This window comes from Jaculus jaculus, chromosome 14, assembly GCF_020740685.1.
Source record: "Jaculus jaculus isolate mJacJac1 chromosome 14, mJacJac1.mat.Y.cur, whole genome shotgun sequence".
NCBI lineage: Eukaryota > Metazoa > Chordata > Mammalia > Rodentia > Dipodidae > Jaculus > Jaculus jaculus.
In genome coordinates this window covers 2,285,588-2,313,025 of record NC_059115.1, presented here as the reverse complement: position 1 = coordinate 2,313,025, position 27,438 = coordinate 2,285,588, and the positions used below count along the sequence as shown (strand labels likewise).

General features: G+C 57.9%; 1 protein-coding gene across 1 annotated transcript in view; it reads left to right on the top strand.

The window, feature by feature from the left end:
- The window catches only part of Megf8 (multiple EGF like domains 8), a 72,085-nt gene extending 45,015 nt beyond the window's left edge, over positions 1–27,070 (top strand). Inside the window, 18 exon segments of the mRNA XM_045134472.1 lie at positions 21–131; positions 274–392; positions 1,863–2,070; positions 3,072–3,252; positions 3,753–3,916; positions 4,419–4,563; positions 7,531–7,762; positions 8,766–8,889; positions 9,076–9,289; positions 10,420–10,634; positions 15,403–15,610; positions 15,787–15,946; positions 17,041–17,233; positions 19,499–19,669; positions 19,908–20,038; positions 20,362–20,494; positions 24,203–25,393; positions 25,395–27,070. Coding sequence (XP_044990407.1) covers positions 21–131; positions 274–392; positions 1,863–2,070; positions 3,072–3,252; positions 3,753–3,916; positions 4,419–4,563; positions 7,531–7,762; positions 8,766–8,889; positions 9,076–9,289; positions 10,420–10,634; positions 15,403–15,610; positions 15,787–15,946; positions 17,041–17,233; positions 19,499–19,669; positions 19,908–20,038; positions 20,362–20,494; positions 24,203–25,393; positions 25,395–25,472 — 3,978 coding nt within the window. The 3' untranslated portion in view covers positions 25,473–27,070.
- The last annotated feature ends 368 nt before the right edge of the window (positions 27,071–27,438 follow it).

Here is a 27,438-nt window from a genome sequence, read left to right as displayed (position 1 = left end):
TCTCTCCCTCCTGTCCTCAGAGCCTGGGCGTGTGCATCTGTGCTGAGGGCTTTGGAGGCCCAGACTGTGCCACGAAGCTGGACGGTGGACAGTTGGTCTGGGAGACAGTCATGGACAGCCGCCTCTCAGCTGTGAGTCGGGGCTCCTGGCTCTGTCCCATGGGTGGCTCTGCCACTTCCACTCTAAAGACCACTCTGAGAACCCCCCACCCAGGCGCAGTACTTTGTCTTGACCTTCAGCTGACCCTGACCCTGACCCTTATCCCCATTGCAGGACACCGCGAGCCGCTTCCTGCACCGCCTGGGACACACAATGGTGGAGGGACCGGATGCCACCTTGTGGATGTTTGGAGGCCTGGGCCTACCCCAGGGGCTGCTGGGAAACCTGTACAGGTGAGGACTACTCTTGGGAGGTGAGCTACCTGAGTAAGAAAAGCTTACCGGGCTGGAGAGAGATCTCAGCTGTTAAGGCGCTTGCCTGCAAAGCCTAAGGATCCAGGTTCGATTCTTCAGTACCCATGTAAAGCCAGATGCACATGGTGGTGCATGTGTCTGGAGTTCATCTGTAGTGGCTAGAGGCCCTGGTGCACCCAATCTTTATCTGCCCTCCCCCCAGATAGATAAATAATTTTTGTTCTCTTTTGTTTTCGAGGCAGGGTCTCACTCTAGCCCAGGCTGACCTGGAATTCACTAGGCAGTCTCCAGGTGGCGCGATCCTCCTACCTCTGCCTCCCAAGTGTTGGGATTGAAGGTGTGCGCCACCACGCCTGGCCAAATAAATAATTTTTAAACACTTTTAAAAAGCTTACTGAACCAGGCATGGTGTTGTGCATGCCGTTAATCCCAGTGCCTGGTGAGCTGAGGCAGGAGGAGCACTGTGAGTTCAAGGCCAGCTGAGCTACGCAGTGAGACCCTGCATCAAAAACACAAAGGGGGCTGGAGAGATGGCTTAGCGGTTTAGTGCTTGCCTGTGAAGCCTAAGAACCCCGGTTCGAGGCTCGGTTCCCCAGGTCCCACGTTAGCCACAAGGGGGCGCACGCGTCTGGAGTTCGTTTGCAGAGGCTGGAAGCCCTGGCGCGCCCATTCTCTCTCTCTCCCTCTATCTGTCTGTCTCTCTGTGTCTGTCGCTCTCAAATAAATAAATAAAAATAAAAAAAAACCCAAAATACAAAGGGCTGGGGAGATGGCTCCAAGGTAAAAGGCGCTTGCTCTGAAAGCCCGCCAACTATGCAGAGTATCGGATCCCAGCACCCCTGTAAATCCAGACGCAGAGCGGCACATGCGTCTGTGATCGCAGTGTGCCTACGACAGTGGCGGGCGGTGCCCCAGCAGCAAACAAGAGACCCTGTCTCAAGGTAGAGGGGAGGGACTGGCACCCACGCTCACCGTGGCATGCATGTGCCCCCCCCCATAGGAATATAAAGGAAAGTCAATCTTACTTTAGGGACTGCTTGAGACATCTGTTACCCAAGAAGTTACTTTAATGGTGTGTAGAAAAACTCTTAGGTGGGGAACACCCCCTAAAGGTGTTGGCACTTGTCACAGGAGGGCTACCTGTGGACACCCTGGGGGTGTACTGTTTGACTGGTGCTGCCCCAGGACTGTTGAGAAAATTATCACAGGGCCGGGCGTGGTGGCGCACGCCTTTAATCCCAGCACTCGGGAGGCAGAGGTAGGAGGATTGCCGTGAGTTCGAGGCCACCCTGAGACTACAGAGTGAATTCCAGGTCAGCCTGGGCCAGAGGGAGACCCTCCATCGAAAAGCTAAAACAAAGAAGGTTGTTACAGGAAAGGTCACCCAGGGACGCTGGTCATCCAGCGGTGGCTGGACGATGAAGCCGCTGTGTTGCACCTTGGCCCCAGGTATTCAGTGAGTGAGCGGCGGTGGACACAGATGCTGGCCGGAGCGGAGGACGGCAGCCCGGGCCCATCCCCCCGCTCCTTCCACGCGGCCGCCTACGTACCTGCTGCCCGTGGAGCTATGTACCTGTTGGGGGGTCTCACGGCTGGGGGTGTCACTCGTGACTTCTGGGTCCTTAACCTCACCACTCTGCAGTGGCGGCAAGAAAAGGTGAGTTTCTGTCTCCATCTCCGCTCTGCTCCCACACCGGGTCTGACCCAAGTAGCAACAGCATCCGCCTCTGAGCGTTGTCCTCACAGGAAACTGCATCTGCCCAGGGTTCCGGCTGAAGTGCCAAGATTGAGGAATAGGGCCGTGGCTCAGCGGTAGAGCACTTGTCTAGAGTCCACAGTGAGGGGCTGGGGGCGTGGCTCAGAGGTAGAGCACTTGTCTAGATCCACAGTGAGGGGCTGGGGCCATGGCTCAGCGGTAGAGCACTTGTCTACAGTCCACAGTGAGGGGCTGGGGGCGTGGCTCAGCAGTAGAGCACTTGTCTAGAGTCCACAGTGAGGGGCTGGGGGCGTGGCTTAGAGGTAGAGCACTTGTCTAGGATCCACAGTGAGGGGCTGGGGGCGTGGCTCAGAGGGAGAGCACTTGTCTACAGTCCACAGTGAGGGGCTGGGGGCGTGGCTCAGAGGTAGAGCACTTGTCTAGAACCCACAGTGAGGGGTTGGGGGCGTGGCTCAGACGTAGAGCACTTGTCTAGAGTCCACAGTGAGGGGCCAGTTGCGTGGCTCAGAGGTAGAGCACTTGTCTAGAATCCACAGTGAGGGGCTGGGAGTCAGTTTTGCTCACTGGAGATTGCATGGTCAGCATACACCAGCTGCATTCTGAGCACCATAGTGGGTGGGGAGCTGTAGCACTGAGTTTCACTGACTGACCTGGGTCACATTAGTTCCCAAGCTGATCCCTGGCTCAGGGCCTGTGGCACTGGTTGGCCAGGCTGGCGCCCGGCCGCTCCCAACCAGAGAGAGCCGAGGAATGGAGGCTTTGCAAAGACATACCAGGTGGCTGGGCCTGAAGACGCGGGCGTGCAAGCAGCAAGGCGGCTGGCTGTGGAAGGCGGGGCTGAGCGGCTGTGGGCGCTCGCCTCTCCTCGGCTGAGCCTTCCTTCTGCCCAGAAGGCGAGTCCCTCCTGGCTGTCTGGGTGACCTTGGGCTTCTGTCTTCCAGGCCCCTCAGAACATGGAGTTGCCAGCCGTTGCTGGTCACACCCTTACTGCCCGCCGAGGCCTGTCTCTGCTCCTGGTGGGTGGCTACTCCCCGGAAAACGGCTTCAATCAGCGGTTGCTGGAGTACCAGCTGGCCACTGGCACCTGGGTTTCCGGAGTCCAGAGTGGGACACCCCCAACAGGTGGGCCTTCCACAAGCGACACCTGGGCTTTGCCTAGACTTCTTGTCACCTCCCACATTCAAGTCACTGCCCACTGCACCTTCCTCTCCCTCCTGTCACTTCCTACCCCCACCCAGATGCCCTGGCAAAGTTCATTCGCTCTGTTGAGCCCCAGACACCATGGCGAACGGCACTTCCCGTCCAGTCCGGCTGCCATCTCCGCTCCTCCGGTTCTAAGATGACCACCCCGCAGGGGCTCATTTCTCCTCTCTCCTCCTGTCGCCTCTGAGTCCTTCCCCTCCCTCCTTGTCTTTCCTTCTATGTTCTCTGATCCCTGTCATCCTGCCCCCCTCCTACAAGCCTGTGGGAACTCCCCAACACTTCTGACTTCTCCAGGGCTGTCTTCTGGAACCAGGAGAGGGGGGGGGGCAGGCCTGAGGGTTTCCCCGGCGAGGGGTGTGGTCTGCGTTAGAGGACTCAGCCTTCCTCCTCACCTCTGCAGTCTTTCTGATCCCTCCCAGGTCTCTACGGTCACTCTGCCGTCTACCACGAGGCCACCGACTCCCTGTACGTGTTCGGGGGCTTCCGTTTCCACGTGGAGCTGGCGGCCCCGTCGCCGGAGCTCTACTCCCTACACTGTCCCGATCGCACCTGGAGCTTGCTGGCCCCTTCTCAGGGGGCAAAGGTTAGAAACTATGGCTCAGATAGATGGCTGTCGCATCAGGAGGGAGGTGGCCCGCGTTCCATCGCTGAAGGAGGTCAGAGGCGTGGGCTCGGCCCCACTCTGTCCCGCCCGGCAGATCCCGTGCACACCCCTGTGGCTCCTTGTCCCTCCTGCGTGTAGAGCCAAGAGGACAGGGCAGGCGAGCAGAGGACCGGCTGTGTTGGTGGGGACAGTTGCACGTGTGATCTACACGCGTCCCTAAGGCCAGCCCTGTCAGGGGGGGAGGAGAACAAGGCCGGGTTCCCGGGGAGTGGCATGGGCTGGGAAGGTTTCTGGGAAAGGAGATAACTCGGGGCTGTTCTGAAGGATCCCAGGGTTTCCTCAAAAAGAAGTGAGCTTTGAGGGAGGTGAGGATGGGATGAGCTGGTGGAGGCCACGGAAGGGCACTGGGGGGGGGGGTGCAGCAAGCCTGGGGGATGTGGGTGCTGGGCTCTGACCGCCGTCCTATGGCGTCTCCCCGCAGCCCCGCCCCCGGCTCTTCCACGCTGCCGCCCTGCTAGGGGACACTATGGTCGTGCTCGGCGGGCGTTCGGATCCTGACGCGTTCAGCAGTGATGTTCTGCTCTACCAGGTCAACTGCAATGCCTGGCTCCTGCCCGACCTCACCCGTGAGTCCCAGTTGCTCTCCCAGGGAGGCCGGGGATGCCCACGAGAGCCTTGTTTCTGCCCTGCATGTGCCCCTGCATCACGCAGGCCTCTGGACACATCAAAAGTCCCCTCCCGCTCCATGCCAGCCCGTGTTATCTTAAGACCATGGATGGCTATCCTTCCTTGTTTCTTCTTAGGAAGCCTGGTTTCCATCCTGAATGTAAAATTAATATTTATTGTACGTAGTTTATAAAACAAGAACAGCATCACTCTCTAGGGCCAGTTGCTGGTATATGGGTGTTCCCATCCAGGTCTGTGGTTCATGACTTAGTAGTGGGCTTAAAGATTGGAAGCACGAGACTGGGGAGATGTGGCTCAGTATCAAAGACACTTGCTTACAAAGCCTGCCAGCCCGGGTTCAGTTCTCCAGTACTCACAGAAAGCCAGCCGCACAGTGTGGCACACACATTTAGAGTTTGTTTCCATCAGCAAGAGCCCTAGTGTACTCACAACCATTCCTTCTCAGATAAAAATGCTTTTAAAGGGCTGGAGAGATGGCTTAGCGGTTAAACGGTTGCCTGTGAAGCCTAAGGACCCCGGTTCGAGGCTCGGTTCCCCAGGTCCCACGTTAGCCAGATGCACAAGGGGGCGCACGCGTCTGGAATTCGTTTGCAGAGGCTGGAAGCCTGGCGCGCCCATTCTCTCTCTCTCCCTCTATTTGTCTTTCTGTGTCTGTCACTCTCAAATAAATAAATTTAAAAAAAAATGCTTTTAAAAGAGAGCCTGGCTGGAGGTGGTGGCACACACTTTAATCTCAGCACTCAGGAGACAGAGGTAAGAGGTTCTTGCTATGAGTTTAAAGTCAGCCTGGGACTACAGAGTGAGTGGCAGGTCAACCTAGGCTAGGGTGAGACCCTACCTCGACAAAGCCAACAACAAGGGCTGGGTACAGTTAAGGCACTTGCCTGTGCAGCGTAAGGACCTAATTTGGACTCTCCAGAACTCATGTAAACCAGATACATGCACATGGCGGCGCATGCATCTGGAGTTTGTGTGCAGTAACTAGAGGCCCTGGTGTACCCATTCCTTCTCTCTAATAAATAAATAAATAAAACAAAATGAAAGAATTGGAAGCAGCTCTGTAATAAAAACAAACAACAGAAACCAAAAAAAAAAAAAAAAGAAAAAAGAAAGAAAGAAAAAGGAAACAAGTTTTAGAATCTATTTAATTTGTAAAATTGTAAGTAGTTAGCAATACAGAAAGTACTGAAGTATGACTTAAGCTTTTTTCTTTCAAGGTAGGGTCTCATTCTAGTCCAGGCTGACCTGGAATTCACTATGAGGTCTCAGGGCGGCCTGGAACTCATGGAGATCCTCCTACCTCTGCCGCCCGAGTGTGCCACCATGCCTGGCTTACTTAAGTTTTATGAATCTCAAAAAATAGTGCCATTTGTTAATCTTTATATCCCTAGCATGTGACATACAGTGATTATGTGTTAATGGAAGAATGTGGGAGAGTCTAGATTCTAGACTCCTGGTAGCTTAGAACAGGAAAGGAATTTTATTTTGTAATAGGCAAAAGGTTGATACATATATCTTGCTTTCTGGGGACAGGGAAGGATAGAATCTAGGGCTTCACACGTGGGGTAAGTGCTCTACCTCTGAGCCACGCCCCCAGCCCCTCACTGTGGATCTAGACAAGTGCTCTACCTCTGAGCCACGCACCCAGCCCCTCACTGTGGGTTCTAGACAAGTGCTCTCCCTCTGAGCCACGCCCCCAGCCCCTCAGTGTGGATTCTAGACAAGTGCTGTACCTCTGAGCCACGCCCCCAGCCCCTCACTGTGGACTCTAGACAAGTGCCCTACCTCTGAGCCACACCCCCAGCCCCTCACTGTGGATCCTAGACAAGTGCTCTACCTCTGAGACACGCCCCCAGCCTATACCTGACCTTTTAGTTTAATTAAGTTTTGTTTTGTTTCTGATTTTTCGAGGTAGGATCTCACTCTAGCCCAAGTTGACCTCCAGCCACTGTAAATGAACTCTAGACACATGAGCCACCTTGTGCATCTGTCTTATGTGGGTGCTGGGGAATCGAATCTAGGTCCTTTGGTTTGTAGGCAAACTCCTTAACCTGTAAACTATCTCTTCAGCCCAAGTTTAAGAATCTTTTGAGAATTATTTATTTACCTGTGTGTGTATATGTGCATGCATGCATGCATGTGTGCATGGATCTGAGTCTCTTGCCACTGCATGCAAATGCCCATTGGGCTTTTTGTGCGTGGCTGGGGAACTGAGCCATGGCTGGCAGACTTTGTAAGTAGGAACTTGTAACTGCTGAGCCATCTCCCCAGCTCTGTTCTTTTGTTTTGTTTTGTTTTGTTTTTTCGAGTTAGGGTCTCACAGTAGCCCAGGCTGACCTGGAATTCACTATGTAGTCTCAAGGTAGCCTTGAACGCATGGTGATCCTCCTACCTCTGCCTCCTGAGTGCTGGGATTAAAGGCGTGCGCCACCACAGCCCAGCTCTGTTCTTTTTTTTATCGTTTGCTTTTTGCAGTATGTGGGCTACGTGTGCTAAGCCAGCGTGCTCTCACTGAGCCACACCTCCAGCCTCCCATTCTGTTTTTCCTCCTTCCCTTCCCCTTTTTCCTGTTTGTTCACTTGTCTGCCTCAGCCTTTTCTTTCTTTTCTTTTTTTAATATTTTATTTATTTATTTGATGGGGGGGGGCAGAGAGAGAATGGGCATGCCAGGCACTCCAGCCACTGCAAATGAAATCCAGATGTGTGCATCCCCTTGTGCATCTGGGTCCTGGGGAGTCAAACCTGGGTTCTTTGGCTTTGCAGGTAAACGCCTTAACTGCTAAGCCATCCCTCCAGCCCATGCCTCTGCCTTTTCTGACTGTCCTCTCTGGATAGCCCTCCCAGGAAAGTCTCTACCCTGCTTCTCCTGCTCTTTAGCTCTCTGAACACCCTGTCTTTTTCCTCAGGCCCGGCCTCTGTGGGGTCCCCGATGGAGGAGTCTGTGGCCCATGCAGTGGCAGCAGTGGGGAGCCGCCTGTATATCTCTGGAGGATTTGGGGGAGTGGCCCTGGGCCGTCTGCTGGCACTGACCCTGCCCCCTGACCCCTGCCGCCTGCTGCCCTCATCTGAATCTTGTAACCAGTCAGGGGCCTGCACCTGGTGCCATGGTGCCTGCCTGTCCGGGGACCAGGCCCACAGGTAATAGCGGCTGACCATCGTCACATGGTACTGGTGCCCGCTGAGGGGTTGGACAGAGGGAGGCCTGGGAGCCATCACAGACAAGACGTCCCTGCAGGAACAGCGCTGGGTTTGGTGATGGGTGCTCCCCCAGGCCTGCAGGAACAGCGCTGGGTTTGGTGATGGGCGCTCCCCCAGGCCTGCAGGAACAGCGCTGGGTTTGGTGGTGGGCGCTCCCCCAGGCCTGCAGGAACAGCGCTGGGTTTGGTGGTGGGCGTTCCCCCAGGCCTGCAGGAACAGCGCTGGGTTTGGTGGTGGGCGCTCCCCCAGGCCTGCAGGAACAGCGCTGGGTTTGGTGGTGGGCGCTCCCCCAGGCCTGCAGGAACAGCGCTGGGTTTGGTGGTGGGCGCTCCCCCAGGCCTGCAGGAACAGCGCTGGGTTTGGTGGTGGGCGCTCCCCCAGGCCTGCAGGAACAGCGCTGGGTTTGGTGGTGGGTGCTCCCCCAGGCCTGCAGGAACAGCGCTGGGTTTGGTGGTGGGTGCTCCCCCAGGCCTGCAGGAACAGCGCTGGGTTTGGTGGTGGGCGCTCCCCCAGGCCGGCAAGTCCCAGCAGGAGCATCAGCTGCTTCCTAAAAATCTGGAAAATTGTGAACTTCAGGCACCCCCATAGATGTGGGGCAAGGGGTTATGGACCGTGGGTGGCAGGGAGCCATGGAAGGCTAAAGTGGAAGAGGCGGGACAGGTCTGGGCAGAGAGATCCCTGGAGCCCCGGCTAGTGTCAAAGTGGTGAGAGGAGGTGACCCGCTGGCTGTGCCCAGGAGGAGGAGGAGGAGGAGAGGAGTGGGAGGGGCCTACTGGGTGATGGTGGCGGCCATGGGCCCGCCCACCACCGGCGGGTGGGGTGTGAGGACCAGGGTCAGGAGGTCCAGCTTGGCAGATGGTGTTGGGGGGGGAGACTCAGGACCACGTGGAAAAGCCACAGGATGGGGCCTGGATGAGAGTAAGTCAGGCCTCATGCCCTCTAGGCTAGGCTGTGGGGTACCCCCCTGCGCCCCAATGCCTCGCTCCCCCGAGGAGTGTCGAAGACTGCGGACCTGCAGCGAGTGCCTGGCCCGCCATCCCCGGACCCTGGAGCCTGGAGAGGGAGAGGTGAGTGGCCGCTGGAAGTCCGCGGGTCCCGGCGTCCACTCTGGTCTGCCGCCCCGCCCCTGGCCATGTATCCCAGCGTCGCCGGAGCCACGGAGCCTGCCCCCTGTGGGTGGGTAGGTAGGAAGGGCTGTGTAAGGGTGGAAGCTGGGGACCCGCCGACCCCACCCAGCAAGCTTCCCCTGCCAGGCGTCTGCGCCCCGCTGTAAGTGGTGCACCAACTGCCCCGAGGGAGCCTGCATCGGGCGCAATGGGTCCTGCACCTCGGAGAACGACTGTCGGATCAACCAGCGGGAGGTCTTCTGGGCCGGGAACTGCTCCGAGGCCGCGTGCGGGGCCGCAGACTGCGAGCAGTGCACGCGGGACGGCAAGTGCATGTGGACGCGGCAGTTCAAGAGGACGGGTGAGCCGGGGACGGGCTCCTGGTGGAGGTCGGCCTGGGCCCTGGGTCTGAGGGCTAGGGTAGGGACCTCTGGGTGTGAGAAGATTGGGGTTGGGACCACTGGGTCTGAGGGAGGAGGACTGTGACTGGACCCCAGGGTCTAAGGGGGCAGGGCTGAACCTGGACCCCTGGGTCTGAGGGAGGAGGGCTGAACCTGGACCCCTGGGTCTGAGGGAGGAGGGCTGAACCTGGACCCCTGGGTCTGAGGGAGGAGGGCTGAACCTGGACCCCTGGGTCTGAGGGAGGAGGGCTGAACCTGGACCCCTGGGTCTGAGGGAGGAGGGCTGAACCTGGACCCCAGGGTCTGAGGGAGGAGGGCGGAGCCTGGACCCCAGGGTCTGAGGGAGGAGGGCTGAACCTGGACCCCAGGGTCTGAGGGAGGAGGGCGGGGCCTGGACCCCCGGGTCTGAGGGAGGAGGGCTGAACCTGGACCCCAGGGTCTGAGGGAGGAGGGCTGAACCTGGACCCCAGGGTCTGAGGGAGGAGGGCTGGGCCTGGATCCCTGGGTCTGAGGGAGGAGGGCTAGGATAGGGACCTCTAGGTCTGAGGGAGGAGGGCTAGGATAGGGACCTCTAGGTCTGAGGGAGGAGGGATGAGGTCTGCACTCCTGGGTCTGAGGGAGGAGGGCTAGGATAGGGACCTCTAGGTCTGAGGGAGGAGGGATGAGGTCCGCACTCCTGGGTCTGAGGGAGGAGGGCTAGGATAGGGACCTCTAAGTCTGAGGGAGGAGGGATGAGGTCCGCACTCCTGGGTCTGAGGGAGGAGGGCTAGGATAGGGACCTCTAGGTCTGAGGGAGGAGGGATGAGGTCCGCACTCCTGGGTCTGAGGGAGGAGGGCTAGGATAGGGACCTCTAGGTCTGAGGGAGGAGGGAGGAGGTCTGCACTCCTGGGTCTGAGGGAGGAGGGCTAGGATAGGGACCTCTAGGTCTGAGGGAGGAGGGATGAGGTCCGCACTCCTGGGTCTGAGGGAGGAGGGCTAGGATAGGGACCTCTAGGTCTGAGGGAGGAGGGATGAGGTCCGCACTCCTGGGTCTGAGGGAGGAGGGCTGCAGACTTGACTGGGTCCTGCTCCCTGTGCCGCCACCCCCAGGGGAGACGCGCCGCATCCTCTCGGTGCAGCCCACCTATGACTGGACGTGCTTTAGCCACTCTCTGTTGAACGTGTCCCCGATGCCAGTGGAGTCGTCCCCACCCCTGCCCTGCCCCACCCCCTGCCACCTCCTCTCCAACTGCACCTCGTGCCTGGCCTCCAAGGGTGCTGACGGAGGCTGGCAGCACTGCGTGTGGAGCAGCAGCCTCCAACAGGTACCGCCCTGCCAGCCTGCCTGGCGCTGCCCCGCCCTGGCCCTCCTCCTCCTCCTCCTCCTCCCTCCCCCTCCTTCCTCTGCCGTCTCTCCTGCTCATGACCCCTGTGGCCTTCTCACTGCGGGCTCGGGCCCTGTGTCCCTGCCACTCTCGACTGGGGTCCAGTGGGACAGAGCCGGGGGGACTGGGAGGCGCGGCTCACACAGGGCAGGCCGCGCCCTTGCTTGCACCCGTGGCTTGGAGATGGGCTGCTGCAGGTGGGATGGTCATGCAGAGTTCTGCGTCTGGACAGTCTGCCACTTCACTGCCCAGCATGTCCTGTGTTTCCACAAAGTCCAAAGATGTGTCCCCCTCGCGTCATTTAGCTTGTCCCAGTGACAGACAAAGGCATTTGTCCCGACGTATCCCAGTGTGTAGGACAGGGCAAGCCTCTGATTTCCACTGCTGTGCATCCCTTGATTATGCAGGGCCCAGCGGCATGCTGACGCTGAGCGGTAACCCGTCCACTGTGACCGGTTCAGCTGCCTCTTCTCTCACTAGACGGCAGTGCCAGGGAAAACGGGACACTCGTCATTAGAAAGAATTTCCAGCCACGCTTGGTGTGGTGGCTTATGCCTTTAATCCCAGCACTCGGGAGGCAGAGGTAGGAGGATTGCTGTGAGTTCGAGGCCACCCTGAGACTCCATAGTGAATTCCAGGTCAGCCTGGGCTATTGTGAGACCCTACCTGGAAAAAAAAAAATTTGATCCTGACGCGTGATGCCAGAAAGCAGCAGCCTGGGGGAGGTGGGCTGTGGGCTCTCTAGAGCTGGCATCCACTGGGTGACCGGCCTCGGTTCTGGCCTCACCCCTGCCACCTCCCAGCTGTTTGGCTGGCCGAGGGACCGCCCCTTTCGGAAGCCTCGGGGTGTTTGTGCAGAGTCCTGTCACACCGGTGGACCGTTCCGCTGGGAGAGGAGACCTGTGAGGGGGAGTTTAGTCACAGCGTGGAGCAGTGCCTCCGGTTGAGCGAGGGGTCACTTGCTGTGACAGTGAGCACTGACGCAGGCCTGCGCCAGCCAGCTGTTCCCGACCACCCGGCTCCAGTCTCCCAGAGAGTCCTGTGGGGGCTCCCCGGGGAGTCAGTGCATCCGAGGCCCGGCGTGTTGGTCAGTGCCCCGCATGAGGAAACACCCAACAGAAGCAAGGCCAGGTAGCCGGGCGTGGCGGGAGGCAGACGTAGGAGGATCACTGTGAGTTCGAGGCCACCCTGAGACTACATAGTGAATTCCAGGTCAGCCTGGGCCAGAGCGAGACCCTAACTCGAAATGCCCCACCAAAAAACAAAACAGCAGCAGCAACAACAACAAAACCCCAAAAAACAAAAACCAAAACAAAGCCAGGTGTGGAAGGAACAATGGGCACCAGTGTGGGGGGCTCGCAGCCTGAGGGTACGTCATGGCAACGAGAGCGGGAGGCAGCTGGCCAGTCACCTCTGCGGTCAGGAAGCAGAGTGATGACGTTACCGCTCAGCTTGTTTTCAGCTTGCTGTTCAGTCCAGAGGCCCCCCAGCCAAGGGAGAGGGGTTGCTCACAGTTGGGGCGGGCCTTCCTTCACACCTCAGTTAACCCAGTCTGCAAACTCATTCACAGACACACCTAGAGGCTTGTCTCCTGGGTGACTCTAGGTCCTGTCCGGTGACAGTCACCATTAACCAGCAAAGTCTACAACAAGCAGAGGCCTTTTGTCTGCCAGCCAGGATCTTTCTAGCAATATAAGTTTTCACATATTCTTAACTTTTATATATTTATTTATTTTTGGTGGTACTGGGCCTTCTGCATGCCAGTCAAGTACTTTTTTAAAAAATGTTTTATTTTTCTTTATTTATTTGAGAGAGAGAAATAGGCAGAGAGAGAGAGAGAGCGTGAAAGGAAAGAGAGAGAATGGGCATGGCAGGGACTCTGGCCACTGTAAATGAACACCAGATGCATGTGCCCCCCTGTACATCTGGTTTACATGGGTCCTGGGGAATTGAACCTGGGTCCTTTGGCTTAGCAGGCAAGTACCTTAAATGCTAAGCCATTTCTCCAGCTCCAGTCAAGTATTGTTAACAACTGAGCTATGTCCCAGCCCTCCTGAAAAAATACTTGGAAATCCCACAGTTGATGCTTGCGGGGACACCAGAGTGCTTCTTAGTGGCACCATGCCACAGGTCTTCTGTGCCTGCCTGGCTCAGATGCCTAAAGACAGCAGGCAGCTCAGGAGGCCAGGGAGCAGCCCGGGGCAAGGCAGGAGAATGTGGGGCCAGAGAATTGGAGGGCACAGCCTGCCCCCGTGGGGCAAAGTTAATGCTGCCGTGACAGCCACGGGACTTTTTCCAGATCTCCTGAATTCTATGGGATTTCCTAATTTTACGTATGTGTTTATTTTTAATTCTTAAAATATTTTTGTTCATATTTTAAAAAATTGTTTCAAGTTTTGTTCATTTATTTGAGAAATGGAGAGAGAAAGAGGCAGAGAGAGAGAGAGAATGGACACTCCAGGGTCTCTAGCCACTGCAGATGAACTCCAGATACATGCACCACCTTGTGCATCTGGCACAAGAACCCTGGTTTACATGGCTACAGGGAATCGAACCTGGGCCCTTAGGTTTCACAGTCAAGCTCCTTAACCACTAAACCATCTCTCCAGCCCCTTTGTCTTTTTAAAAAATTTTTTACAATTTTATTTATGCATTTGAGAGAAAGAGGCAGAGAGAGGGAGAAGGAGAAAGAAAGTGAGAGAAAATGGGCGTGCCAGGGCCTCCAGCCACTGCAAACAAACTCTAGATGCATGCGTCGCCTTGCGCGTCTGACTTATGTGGGTTCTGGGGAATTGAACCTGTCTGGGTCCTTTGGCTTCACAGGCAAGCACTTCAACCACTGAACCATCCCACCAGCCTCCCCCCTTGTTTGTATTTTTTTTTTCTTTTTTCTTTTTTTATTTTTCTACCTGTTTGTATTTTTGAGGTTGTGTCTCACTGTGTAGCCCTGCCTCACCCCTCCCCTGTGCAGGGATTGCAGGCATGGGACGCCACACCCAGCTCTCCACACTTCCATTCACGTGCCTTCCCACAGCATGGGGCGTCAGTGTGTTGGGCACTGTGACATTTGCCACCAGGCAAGTCACAGCCAATGGTGCCATCCAGGAAGGAGGACTCCCTTCTCAGGTCGCCTCGCCATCTGCCAGAAGACGCTCCAACTTTAGATCTTGAGGACCAGCTTGGTAGAGTGCTTCGAATATGTATATATATGACTTTTATTTATCTATTTGCGAAAAAGGCAGATAGATAGATAAGAGAGAGAGAGAGAATGGGTGCACCAGGGCCTCTAGCCCCTACAAACAAGCTCTAGATGCTTGCACCACCTTGTAGTTCCTGGGGAATCGAACCTGGACCCTTTGAGTTTACAGACAAGTGCCTTAACCACTAAGCAATCTTTTCAGCCCCTTTATTTATTGATTTATTTTTGGATGTAGGGTCTCACTGTAGCTCAGGCTGACCTGAAATGCACTATGTAGTGTCAGGGTGGCCGCATCTGGGCTGGGAGGGGCAAAAGGGACTCACTGCAAGCACCTTCAGGACATGGAGTGTTCTTTCTCCCTCCCTCGCTTCTCCTTCCCTCCCTTTTGGTCTGGCCTTGAACTCTCAACTTTCCTGCCCTTAGGCTCCCAAGTGTGGGATTACAGGCGCCATCACACCCAGCTCCTTTTTAGGACATAGGTTGAAAGTTGAGCAGGGGTTCATGCAGTCTTGACCTAGAGCCCTGGAAGCTGCCCCCTGCCTCTCTGCCTTGTCCCGCCACGCTGAGGTCCTGCTTCCTCCCTGCCCCTCAGGTCGTCTTCATCTGCTTGTCCCCGTGTCCCTCCTGCCCAGTTCTGCATGATCTTCCACTTCCACAACACCTGGTCCCACACCCATTTTATTTGTGTGTGTGTGTGTGTGTGTGTGTGTGTGTGTTGGTGCATACACCACTCTCTGCATCTGATTTTACATGGGTGCTGGTGAACTGAACCTGGGTCAGCAGGCTTTGCAAGCAAGCATCTCTTAACTATGGATCCATCCCCCCAAATTTGGAGACAGGTCCTCATGTAGCCCAGGCTGGTTTCGAACTCCCTATGTAGCTGAGGAGGACCTTGAACCCCTGTTCCTCCTGCCTCTGCCTCCTGGGACGAACAGGCCTGTGCCACCGTGCCTGGCTCGTCGAGTTCCACCGTCAAGGCAGGGGTCTCACTTTAGCCCTGGTTGACCTGCAGCTCACTTTGTAGTCCCAGGACGGCCTCGAATTCAGGCGATCCTCCAACCTCACCTCCTGAGCACTGGGACTGAAGGTGTGTGCCGCATCTGGCCACCTGCAGTCTTTATATGTATATTTATATATATATTTATTTATATATATAAAATATTTATATATATATATATATATATTTTTTTTTTGAGGTAGGGTCTCACTCTAGCTCAGGCTGACCTGGAATTCACTGTGTAGTCTCAGGGTGGCCTCGAACTCGCGGTGATCCTTCTACCTCTGCCTCCCAAGTGCCGGGATTAAAGGCGTGCGCCACCACGCCCGGCTTTTCCTCCTGCGGTCTTGATGCTTGGTCACAAAAGCTCTCAGGGGCCGTGAGACGGCTCGGCCAGTGTCCTCCAGCTAGAGCCAGGGAAGGCAGGGCCTGGGAGAAGCGGCTGCCCTCCGCGAAGGCCAGCACTGTGTACTCGACTTCTATCCTTGCCTCTTCCCCCCCACTCCCCACAGTGTCTGAGCCCCTCCTACCTGCCCCTGCGCTGCATGGCTGGAGGCTGTGGGCGGCTGCTGCGCAGCCCCGAGAGTTGCTCCCTGGGCTGCGCTCAGGCCACCCAGTGTGCCCTGTGCCTGCGACGCCCGCACTGCGGCTGGTGTGCCTGGGGCGGCCAGGATGGAGGAGGCCACTGCGTGGAGGGCGGCCTCAGCGGCCCCCGTGACGGTGAGAGGAGCTCCGGGGCGCGGCCAGAGGGCTCTCGGGGGGGTTTGGCCACAGGACGTGCCAACACGGGGCGGGGGGGGGGGGCTAGGCGGTGGGGCCCAGAGGTGGGGGCGAGGGTCCGAATGGCGGGTGCGCCAGGGGTCCCCCGAGTGAAGTCCTATGTTTCCTGGGGTCAGGGCTGACATGTGGACGTCCTGGGGCATCCTGGGCTTTCCTGTCCTGTCCCCCTGAGGATGAGTGTGCAAACGGGCACCACGACTGCAACGACACCCAGAACTGCCACGACCAGCCCCACGGCTACGCGTGCACGTGCAAGACTGGCTACACCCCGGACAAGTGAGGGGCCGGGCGCAGGGGGTTCACCCCGGACAAGTGAGGGGCCGGGCGCAGGGGGTTCACCCCGGACAAGTGAGGGGCCGGGCGCAGGGCTACACCCCGGACAAGTGAGGGGACGGGCGCAGGGGGTTCACCCCGGACAAGTGAGGGGGCCGGGCGCAGGGGGTTCACCCCGGACAAGTGAGGGGGCCGGGCGCAGGGGGTTCACCCCGGACAAGTGAGGGGGACGGGCGCAGGGCTACACCCCGGACAAGTGAGGGGCCGGGCGCAGGGGGTTCACCCCGGACAAGTGAGGGGGCCGGGCGCAGGGGGTTCACCCCGGACAAGTGAGGGGGACGGGCGCAGGGCTACACCCCGGACAAGTGAGGGGGACGGGCGCAGGGGGTTCACCCCGGACAAGTGAGGGGGACGGGCGCAGGGGGTTCACCCCGGACAAGTGAGGGGGACGGGCGCAGGGGGTTCACCCCGGACAAGTGAGGGGGCCGGGCGCAGGGGGTTCACCCCGGACAAGTGAGGGGGCCGGGCGCAGGGGGTTCACCCCGGACAAGTGAGGGGGCCGGGCGCAGGGGGTTCACCCCGGACAAGTGAGGGGGACGGGCGCAGGGCTACACCCCGGACAAGTGAGGGGGCCGGGCGCAGGGGCTTCACCCCGGACAAGTGAGGGGGACGGGCGCAGGGGGCTTCACCCCGGACAAGTGAGGGGGCCGGGCGCAGGGGGCTACACCCCGGACAAGTGAGGGGGACGGGCGCAGGGGCTACACCCCGGACAAGTGAGGGGGACGGGCGCAGGGGCTACACCCCGGACAAGTGAGGGGATGGTGGGCAGACAGGTGGGAGGCACTCGGAGAACCAGAACCAGGAGGGATGCCGGTGAGATTTAGAAGACAAAGCCCATGTGAGGAAAGGGTGCTCAGGGTGCAGGGGTAGAGCTGCTTCAGGAAGCAGAGGACAGTGGTCTGGGAGGTGGAGGGATGGATCTCGGGCTAGCTTCTAGATGTAGGTGCCACAGCCCAGGGGAAAGGGGCATGTTGACAGGATAGTGGGACCGTGGATGAGCACGGTGCCACCTGCCCTGACCTCCCGTCTTCCCGCAGCATGACGGGCCTGTGTCGTCCCGTGTGTGCCCAGGGCTGTGTCAATGGCTCCTGTGTGGAGCCCGATCACTGCCGCTGTCACTTCGGCTTTGTTGGCCGCAACTGCTCCACGGAGTGTCGCTGCAACCGCCACAGCGAGTGTGCTGGTGTGGGGGCCCGGGACCACTGCCTGCTGTGCCGCAACCACACTAAGGTGGGGCCCCAGGACCCTGAGTGCGAGAGCAAGCCTCCTCTAGACAGTGCTGGAGAACTCAGGGTGACTGTCATGCTAGACAAGTGCTCTGCCTCTGAGCCACGCCCCAGCCCCTCACTGTGGATCTAGACAAGTGCTCTACCTCTGAGCCACGCCCCCAGCCCCTCACTGTGGATCTAGACAAGTGCTCTACCTCTGAGCCACGCCCCCAGCCCCTCACTGTGGATCCTAGACAAGTGCTCTACCTCTGAGCCACGCCCCCAGCCCCTCACTGTGGATCCTAGACAAGTGCTCTGCCTCTGAGCCACGCCCCCAGCCCCTCACTGTGGATCTAGACAAGTGCTCTACCTCTGAGCCACGCCCCCAGCCCCTCACTGTGGATCCTAGACAAGTGCTCTACCTCTGAGCCACGCCCCCAGCCCCTCACTGTGGATCTAGACAAGTGCTCTACCTCTGAGCCACGCCCCCAGCCCCTCACTGTGGATCCTAGACAAGTGCTCTACCTCTGAGCCACGCCCCCAGCCCCTCACTGTGGGTTCTAGACAAGTGCTCTACCTCTGAGCCACGCCCCCAGCCCCTCACTGTGGATCCTAGACAAGTGCTCTACCTCTGAGCCACGCCCCCAGCCCCTCACTGTGGATCCTAGACAAGTGCTCTACCTCTGAGCCACGCCCCCAGCCCCTCACTGTGGATCCTAGACAAGTGCTCTACTTCTGAGCCACGCCCCCAGCCCCTCACTGTGGATCCTAGACAAGTGCTCTACTTCTGAGCCACGCCCCCAGCCCCTCACTGTGGATCCTAGACAAGTGCTCTACCTCTGAGCCACGCCCCCAGCCCCTCACTGTGGATCTAGACAAGTGCTCTACCTCTGAGCCACGCCCCCAGCCCCTCACTGTGGATCCTAGACAAGAGCTCTACCTCTGAGCCACGCCCCCAGCCCCTCACTGTGAATCTAGACAAGTGCTCTACCTCTGAGCCACGCCCCCAGCCCCTCACTGTGGACTCTAGACAAGAGCTCTACCTCTGAGCCTCGCCCCCAGCCCCTCACTGTGGATCCTAGACAAGAGCTCTACCTCTGAGCCACGCCCCAGCCCCTCACTGTGGACTCTAGACAAGTGCTCTACCTCTGAGCCACGCCCCAGCCCCTCACTGTGGATCTAGACAAGTGCTCTACCTCTGAGCCACGCCCCCAGCCCCTCACTGTGGATCTAGACAAGTGCTCTACCTCTGAGCCACGCCCCAGCCCCTCACTGTGGACTCTAGACAAGTGCTCTACCTCTGAGCCTCGCCCCCAGCCCCTCACTGTGACTCTAGACAAGTGCTCTACCTCTGAGCCTCGCCCCCAGCCCCTCACTGTGACTCTAGACAAGTGCTTTACCTCTGAGCCCAGTGCTTGTGACTCATTTTAAGTCCTAAGAAGCTGTGCACAGGGAAAGGTTGCAGAGCCCTATTCTGGGTAAAATCTGGGGTCATAATAGAATGGAGGAGGAGCCAGAAAGGGAGGCCTGTGAAGGTAGGGCTTTTGTTTATTTTTTATATTTTAATTTTCTTTTATTTGCAAGCAGAAAAAGAGGAAAGAGCAGAGAAGTGCGCCAGGGTGTCCAGCCACTATAAATGAACTCCAGATGTGTATGCCACTTTATGCATCTGGCTTTATGTGGGTCCTGGGGAATCAACTCAGGTCATTAGACTTTGTAGGCAAGCATCTTAACTGCTGAGCTATCCAGCCCTTCATTTTATTTTACTGTACTGAACTGTACTGTACTCTACTTTTTTATTTTATTTTATTCAGGCAGGGCCTCTCTCTAGTCCAGGCTGACCTGTAATTCACTGTGTATTCTCAGGGTGGCCTCGAATTTAGTGATCCTCCTACCTTAGCATCCCAAGTGCTGGGATTAAGGGCATGTGCCACCAGGCCCAGCAGGAGGGGCTTTAATTTTTTTTTTAATCTATGAGAGAGAGAGAATGAGCACTCCAGGACCTTTTGCTACTACAAATGAACACATGTCCCACTCTGTGGGACTGGCTTTGCGTGGTACTGGGAGTGAAGCCTTAGCCGGCAGGCTTTGGAGGCAACTGCCTGAGCTGCTTCCCCATCCCCAGCAGGGTAGGAGGCTTTTGAATCCCGAACTCAGTACCGAGAGTGAGCCAGTAAAGCGGGTGAATGGCAGCGAGGCATGTGTGGTCCACGTGACGTCCCCATCCCTTGTGTCCCCCGCCCCTTGCTTCCCCAGCCCTTCTGACTGCTCTGACCTGGGTTTCCAGGGCAGCCACTGTGAGCAGTGCCTCCCACTGTTTGTGGGTTCAGCTGTGGGTGGTGGGACCTGCCGGCCCTGTCACGCCTTCTGTCGGGGCAACAGCCACGTATGCGTCTCCAGGAAGGAGCTGGAAATGGCCAGGAGAGAGCCAGAGAAGTATTCACTGGATCCTGAGGAGGTGAGAGGCTGGAATCTGGACCCCTGGGTCTGAGGGGAAAGGGCTGAGTCCTGGATTTCTGGTCTGAGAGGAGGGCTCGGGTGTGGACCCCTAGTCTGAGGGCGGAGGGCTTGGGTGTGGACCCCTGGTCTGAGGGCGGAGGGCTGGGTCGAGAGAGATTGTCGGGGCTGAGGACTGAGGGCGGAGGGCTGCTCCGTGTCTGTGTCTTCGCGAAGTCACCCTCCCCTTGCCCGGCCAGATCGAGAGCTGGGTGGCCGAGGGGCCCAGCGAGGACGCAGCCGTGTGTGTGAACTGTCAGAACAACAGCTACGGCGACACGTGCGAGAGCTGCCTGCACGGCTTCTTCCTGCTGGACGGGAAGTGCACCAAGTGAGCGCGCCGGCCTCCCCCCTGCTGGCAGTGAGCGGTGGGCAGAGTCAGTCCCGAGGGAGGCCCAGACCCGGCCGGGAGGGGGAGCAGTGCGTGGGCTCCCGTGAGAGGCTCCCTCACTCCCTCCATCCGACCCGAGGCCTCAAACGAGCTGCTGGGAGGCGCTGACGGCCAGAGGGGCTGCCGAGGGGAGAAGCCCTGACCCCCCGACTTCTCCCCGAGCGTCCAGGAGCTCTGGAGTCCGTCCGTGCTCACTGTCCCCTGGGGGCTCTGTCCACTCCAGAGCTCCTCACAAGTCCATACCGCACCGTGCTCCCCCTCAGGTGCCAGTGTAACGGCCACGCGGACACCTGCAACGAGCAGGACGGGACGGGCTGCCCGTGTCAGAACAACACCGAGACGGGCACGTGCCAGGGCAGCTCCCCTAGTGACCGTCGAGACTGCTACAAGTACCAGGTGCGCCGGAGGAGCCAGTGACAGGGCGGGGTGACCACAGGCCCAGAGGGCCAGGGCTGGACTCGCAGCGTGGGTTTGGGTCTGTGGTCCAGAGGGAAGGTCATCTCACCGGGTTGCATTTGAGCCACACTTGGCTCTGGGCACTGAGCCGTGGTGCTGAGGCCCCTGGCGTGGGCCTTGGGGAGCTCTGACCGACAGCCGCCGTGTGCAGGCCAACAATGGAAGAAACCCATCTCATAGCAGCTTGAGGGAAAAGCAAACGTATTGATGCTGAAAGCAGGTCCGATTGCGTATGATGGCACGCGTCTGCCATCCGGCTATTCAGGTGGCTGAGGCAGGAGGAGCTGGCATTTAGTGCTAGCCTGGGCTACAGAGTGGGACCCCATCTCAAAAACAGCCACGAGGGCCGGAGATGCAGCTCCATTGGTGGAGAGCTTGCCTAGCATGTAGGAAGCCTGGGTTACACCCCCAGCACCCCAGAAACTGGAGTGCGGTGGTGCAGGGCGTTGGGAGGTGGAGGCAGGATGATCCAAAGTTTCAGATTGCCAGGAGAGGTGGCGCACACCTTTAATCCCTGCACTTAGAAGGCCAAGGTAGGAGGATTGCTGTGAGTTCGAGGCCAGCCCGAGACTACATAGTGAATTCTACGTCAGCTGGGCTAGAGAGAGACCACACCTCAAAAATCCAAAACAAAAGTTTAAGATTTTTCTCAGCCACATAGTGAATTCATTGCCAGCCTGGGATACGTGAGAATCTGTCTCAAAACAACAAAAAAAGCCAGGCATGGTGGCACGCTCCTTTGATCCCAGCACTCAGGAGGCAGAGGTCGGAGGATCACCGTGAGTTCGAGGCCAGCCTGAGACTACATAGTGTATTCCAGGTCAGCCTGGGCTAGAGTCAGATACTTCCTCAAAAACAAAACAAAAACAAATAAGCAAACAAACAAAACGCAAGGGGCTGGAGAAACGGCTTAGTGGTTAAGGCACTTGCTTGTAAAGCCTATGGATCCAGGTTTGATTCTCCAGGACCCACGTAAGCCAGATGCACAAGGTGGCGCACGCATGTAGAGTTTGTTTGCGGTGGCTGGAGGCCCTGGCGTGCCTATTTTCTCTCTCTCTCTTCTCCTTCCCTCCATTTGTCTCTAATAAATAAGTTAAAGATTAAAAAAAAAACAACAACACCTGAGGTAGGGCTGGGAAGATGGCTCAGTGGTTGAAGACATTTGCTTGCAAAACTTTCAAGCCAGGGCTCAGTTCCCAAGCCACCACCTAAGGCAGACACAAAAAGTAGCACAAATGTCTGGCATTTGTTTGTGTGACAAGAGACCCTGGTGTACCCCTACACCTGCACACACACCTGCACACACACACACACACACACACACACACGCAAGTAAGTAAAAATTTAAGAAAGGGGCCAGAGAAATGGCTTAGCGATTAAGGCACTTGCCTGCAAAGCCAATTAACTCAGGTTCAATTCCCCAGTACCCATGTAACACATGCCCATGGAGTTTGTTTGCAGTGGCTGGAGGTCCTGGCACACCCATTTGCACCTCCCCCCACCCCCGTGCCTCTTCTCTCTCAAATAAAAATAATTAAAAATTTTTTTGAGCCGGGCGGTGGTGGCACACACTCCCAGCACTCGGGAGGCAGAGGCAGGAGGATCACAGTGAGTTCAAGGCCACCCTGAGACTACACAGTGAATTCCAGGTCAGCCCTACCTTGAAAAACAAAACAAAACAAAACAAAATTTTTTTAAACCCTAAAAAGGGGCATTGGTGATTGAGGAAGATCCCATCATTGGCTGTGGTCTCCATATGCACACACACATGCACATGCACGCACACGTGTGCCCACATTCGTGTGAGCACACATGTACACACACACGCAAAATACATCGTCTGAAACAAATATGTTCCCGTTAAGTCTACTTCCATCTTCTTTGGCAGAGCGGCTCCTGGGGCACTTGTGTTGGTCACCGGCTGCCGTGCCCCAGGCTCCTCCCATGAGGAGGACATCTCATGCTCCCTCCTTGGGGTGCAGTTCCTCCCTCCCACCTTCTACTTCAGGCCTAAGGGGAAGAGAATTCTCTGGCTCTCCCTCCTCCTCTCTACAGAATGAGGACGTTCACCAAGTTACAACTCCACTCAAAATGTAACAGTTTTTGAATTTTTTCATTTATTTCCAAGCAGAGAGAGGAAAACAGAGACAGAAACAGAAAGAACGGTCACGCCAGGGCTGCTGCAAATGGACTGCAGATGCATGCACCACTTTGTGCATCGGACTTTACGTGGGTACTGGGGAGTCGAACCCAGGACATCTGTCAGGTTTTGTAAGCAAAAACCTTTGACCACTGAGCCCTCTGTCTAGCCCTGCAACAGTTTTATAAGCCTTCCTGAACTAGAAATTTTACCTTCCTGATGTACAGTCAAAATGCCCATTAGAGGCCTTGGGGTGTGGCTCAGTGGTAGAGTGCTGGCCTGGAATCCATGGGAGGGGCTGGAGGTGAGGCTCAGTGGTAACCAGCATGTGTAAGGACCTGGGTTCTGTTCCTAGCGCCAGAAAAAGAAGGTTGGGTGATTTTTGTTTGTTGTCTTGCTTTTTTTTTTTTTTTTTTCCAAGGTAAGGTCTTACTCTAGCCCAGGCTGACCTGGAATTCACTATGTAGTCTCAGGCTGGCCTCAAACTCAGTGATATTCCCACCTCTGTGTCCCAAGTGCTAGGACTAAAGGTGTATGCCACCATGCCCAGCTGTTTTTTGTTGGTTTTTGGTTTTTTTAAAATGAGGTAAGTCTCACTGTAGTTCATGCTAACCTGAAATTCACTATGTCATCTCAGGCTGGCCTTGAACTCACAGCATTCCTCCTACACCTCTGTCTCCTGGATGCTAGGGTTAAGGAATGGTGGGATTAAAGGCATTTGCCTCCATGCCTGCTTGCTGGCTTGCCTTTTTTTTTTTTTTTAATCACTTAAAAAAAATTTTTTTTTTTGAGAGTGAGGGAGAGGGAGAATTGACACGCCAAGGCCTCAACTACTGCAATTGAACTCCAGATGCTTACACCACCTAGTGGGCATGTGTGACCTTGCACTTGACTGACCTTTGTGCGTCTGGCTTACGTGGGATCCGGATAGTTGACCATGAGTCCTTAGGCGTCACAGGCCAGCGCCTTAACCGCTAAGCCATCTCTTTAGCCCTTGCTTGTCTTTTGAGACTGGTCTTGCTACATAACCCAGGTTAGCTTCGAACCAAGTTCCTCCTGCCTCAACCTCCCCAAGTCTCCACGACTGGAGGGCTTAGCAGCCTTCAGATCAGTGCAGACCTCCTCCAGCAGCTCTGTTGCTGCTCCCGAGTAGCCCTTCTTTGAGTCCAGCTGGTGGACTATGCCCAGTGCTTTGTGTATGGTCTCAGCAGCCTCCCAGTTGGCCTCGGTTCCCGCTTGTCTGTAGATGACTCGATTCAAAGTCAGTGAGGTGAAGTCACTAGGTCTAGAGCCAGAACCCCACAGTGCCCTTCCCCACCGCGTGCCGGAGAGGCAGAGGCCTTCAGGAATGCTCCTCATAGGGTGAGAGTCACAAGGACTGGCCTGGGGTACTGGTCGGAGCTCAGGGCAGAGGCTGTTGGCATTGGGCACAGAGTATCAGTCAGCCCCACACTGAGCTCCACTCTGATGGCCACTCCCACCCCTGCCCTGCCCTGCCTTGCCCGCAGTGCGCCAAGTGCCGAGAGTCATTCCACGGGAGCCCGCTGGGCGGCCAGCAGTGTTACCGTCTCATCTCGGTGGAGCAGGAGTGCTGCCTCGACCCCACGTCCCAGACCAACTGCTTCCATGAGCCCAAGCGCCGGGCACTGGGCCCTGGCCGCACCGTGCTCTTCGGCGTGCAGCCCAAGTTCACCAACGTGGACATTCGCCTGACACTGGACGTGACTTTTGGTGCTGTGGACCTCTACGTCTCTACCTCCTACGACACCTTTGTGGTCCGCGTGGCCCCGGACACAGGCGTCCACACCGTGCACATCCAGCCACCTCCAGCCCCGCCACCTCCCCCGCCCCCCGCAGATGGCGGGCCCAGGGTGGCTGGCGACCCAGGGGCTCTGGGCGCCGGCAGTGGGCCAAGCACCCCAGTGGAGCCTCGGATCCGGGAGGTGTGGCCCCGAGGCCTGATCACCTATGTGACCGTCACCGAACCTTCTGCAGTGCTGGTGGTCCGCGGCGTGCGGGACCGCCTGGTGATCACCTACCCGCACGAGCACCACGCCCTCAAGTCCAGCCGCTTCTACCTGCTGCTGCTGGGAGTGGGCGACCCCAGCGGCCCGGGGGCCAACGGCTCCGCCGACTCGCAGGGCCTGCTCTTCTTCCGGCAGGACCAGGCGCACATCGATCTGTTTGTCTTCTTCTCCGTCTTCTTCTCCTGCTTCTTCCTTTTCCTGTCACTGTGCGTGCTCCTCTGGAAAGCCAAGCAGGCCCTGGACCAGCGGCAGGAGCAGCGCAGGCACTTGCAGGAGATGACCAAGATGGCCAGCCGACCCTTTGCCAAAGTCACCGTCTGCTTTCCCCCAGACCCTGCCGGGCCAGCCCCTGCCTGGAAGCCAGCGGGGCTCCCGCCGCCTGCTTTCCGCCGCTCCGAGCCCTTCCTGGCGCCTTTGTTGCTGACCGGGGCTGGGGGGCCCTGGGGACCCATGGGCGGGGGCTGCTGTCCTCCAGCCATCCCTGCCACCACGGCTGGCCTTCGGGCCGGACCCATCACCCTCGAGCCCACGGAAGATGGTATGGCCGGTGTGGCCACGCTGTTGCTCCAACTCCCCGGAGGGCCCCACGCGCCCAACGGCGCCTGCCTGGGGTCGGCCCTGGTCACGCTGCGGCACAGGCTGCAGGAGTACTGTGGGGGCGGCGGGGGCGCGGGGGGGCGGCGGGCACGGGGCGGGGGCAGGCCGGAAGGGACTGTGGAGCCAGGACAACCTCACCAGCATGTCCCTCTGACCTGCCGAGGGCCCCGCTCCACTCTTACACTCTTAACCACGTCGCCCGGTGTGGCCACCCTGGACTGGAGTCCCCCCCTCCCCCAACACTCAGAGACGTGTGGCTCTCCTTCCCCGGGACCCCTCCCTCGTTCCGCATTCATCAGCTATTTATTGGAACTACTGCTTCGTGCCGGGCACAGCCGCGGGCACAGAGCAAGACAGGAGGTGAGAGAGGAGGTTCCCTGGCAGAGTTTGTGGAAGGGGACGCACACGCGCGCGCGCGCACACACACAGGGTAGTTTCAAGGAGGATGAAAATGTTGGCGACGTTCCGACAGGATGTGGCAGTCAGGAACCTGGGGGTCAAATCAGCCGGGCCTACCGAGATCGAGCAAGACTGAGCAGGACAAGAACTTTCCTAGCGACGAGTTTAGTTTTTGGAAAGGAATTCCAAGCAGAGGGAATGGCAAGGTTAGCTCTCCGGCGTCTGGAATCCGTTTATTTATTGCAAGGACCAGAAGCCTGCTCATTTCCAGGCCGAAGCGAGGCAGGACCCTGTGGGTCCTAGAGTTTGGAGTTTTATTCTCAGGACCGTGGGAAGCTGTTGGGTGGCCCTGTAGGGAGAGACCAGTGCCCGTCTGAGCAGCCCCGCAGCTCGGGAGGGGAGAATGACTTCGAGAGCAGGAGGGGCTGCCCGGGTGTGGCGGTGGTGGCCCAGGGGGGCAGGGGATGGTCAGGGCCACATGCAGGATGAGTGCCAGGATGTGGTGATGGTGCGGGTGTCAGCGTGAGGAAGACGATGTATCCCAGGTGACCTCACTCCATGGGGCCTGTGCGCCTGCGCAGCCTTGCGTGCCTGCATCACCTTGTGCGTCTGGCTTACGTGGGACCCGGAGATTCCAACATGGGTCCTTAGGCTTCGCAGGCAAGCGCCTTAACCTCTAAGCCATCTGTCCAGCCCAGGGGTACTTACTGGGGTGGGGCTAGTGGCGAAGATGGCAGAGTCCAGTTTGGGCAGAAAAATACCCCGTGGGCATCCCCAGTCGGGTCTGGCCGAGGGTGCGCGGGGCACCTCCGTGAGTGTTTCAGCCGCAGGGATTGGTAGTGGTGGCGAGGACCGTGGCTGAGAAGGTACCAGCCGATGTGCCCTCACCCGGGGGGCGAGTGGGAGCAGATGGCTGCCGCTCTCTGCCCTGGATCAAGGGGCAAAGCTCGGTGGCTTGAGACCACGGTAAGTCAGAAAGTTCAGGCTTGTTTGAAGGGAGCCCCAGGGGAGAGAAATCTGCCTGAAAGCCCCCCCAAACCTGACCCCAGGGCAGCGTGGGGTGTCACTGGCCAGTTGTCAGCGCTGCCCCCAGACTTCAGCGCTCTCCCCACACCCACCCGAGTTTTGGGTTTCCGAGCTAGTCTACCCACAGCCCCCCAATCCTAGACCGCTTCCTGAACTTGGGGATCCCCCAAGGCTCCAGCTCCCAGCTGCTGCATTGGTCCTGGGTGTGGGGCTGGGGGGGAATCCCAGTCCGAGAAGCCCCTCCCTGGGTGCACGAAAGCGCGGCAGGGCCACGTCTGCAGGGCAGGAGGGGAGCGGCCGGAGGAGCAAATAAAGCCTGTGGGAAGACTCGCGCGTCCTGGCTGCGTCTGTACGGGAGAGGGAGGAATGGAGACCAATGTCGTCATACTGGTCCCTTTTTTTTTTTATTTTCTGGTTTATGGAGGTGGGGGTCTCACTCTAGCTCAGGCTGACCTGGAATTCACTATGTAGTCTCGAGCTGGCCTCGAACTCACGGCCATCCTCCTACCTCTGCCTCCCGAGTGCTGGGATTAAAGGCGCCCGCTGCCACGCCGGGCTCGGTTGCACTAAGCCATGTGACCCGAGTCTGGCTCCTGGCAGCCCCTCTGTGGTGGCGCAGGATTACCACAATAGGAGTTCTTACTCCCCAAAAGAGAGCAAGTGAGCCAGACGTGGTGGCTCACGCCTATAATCCC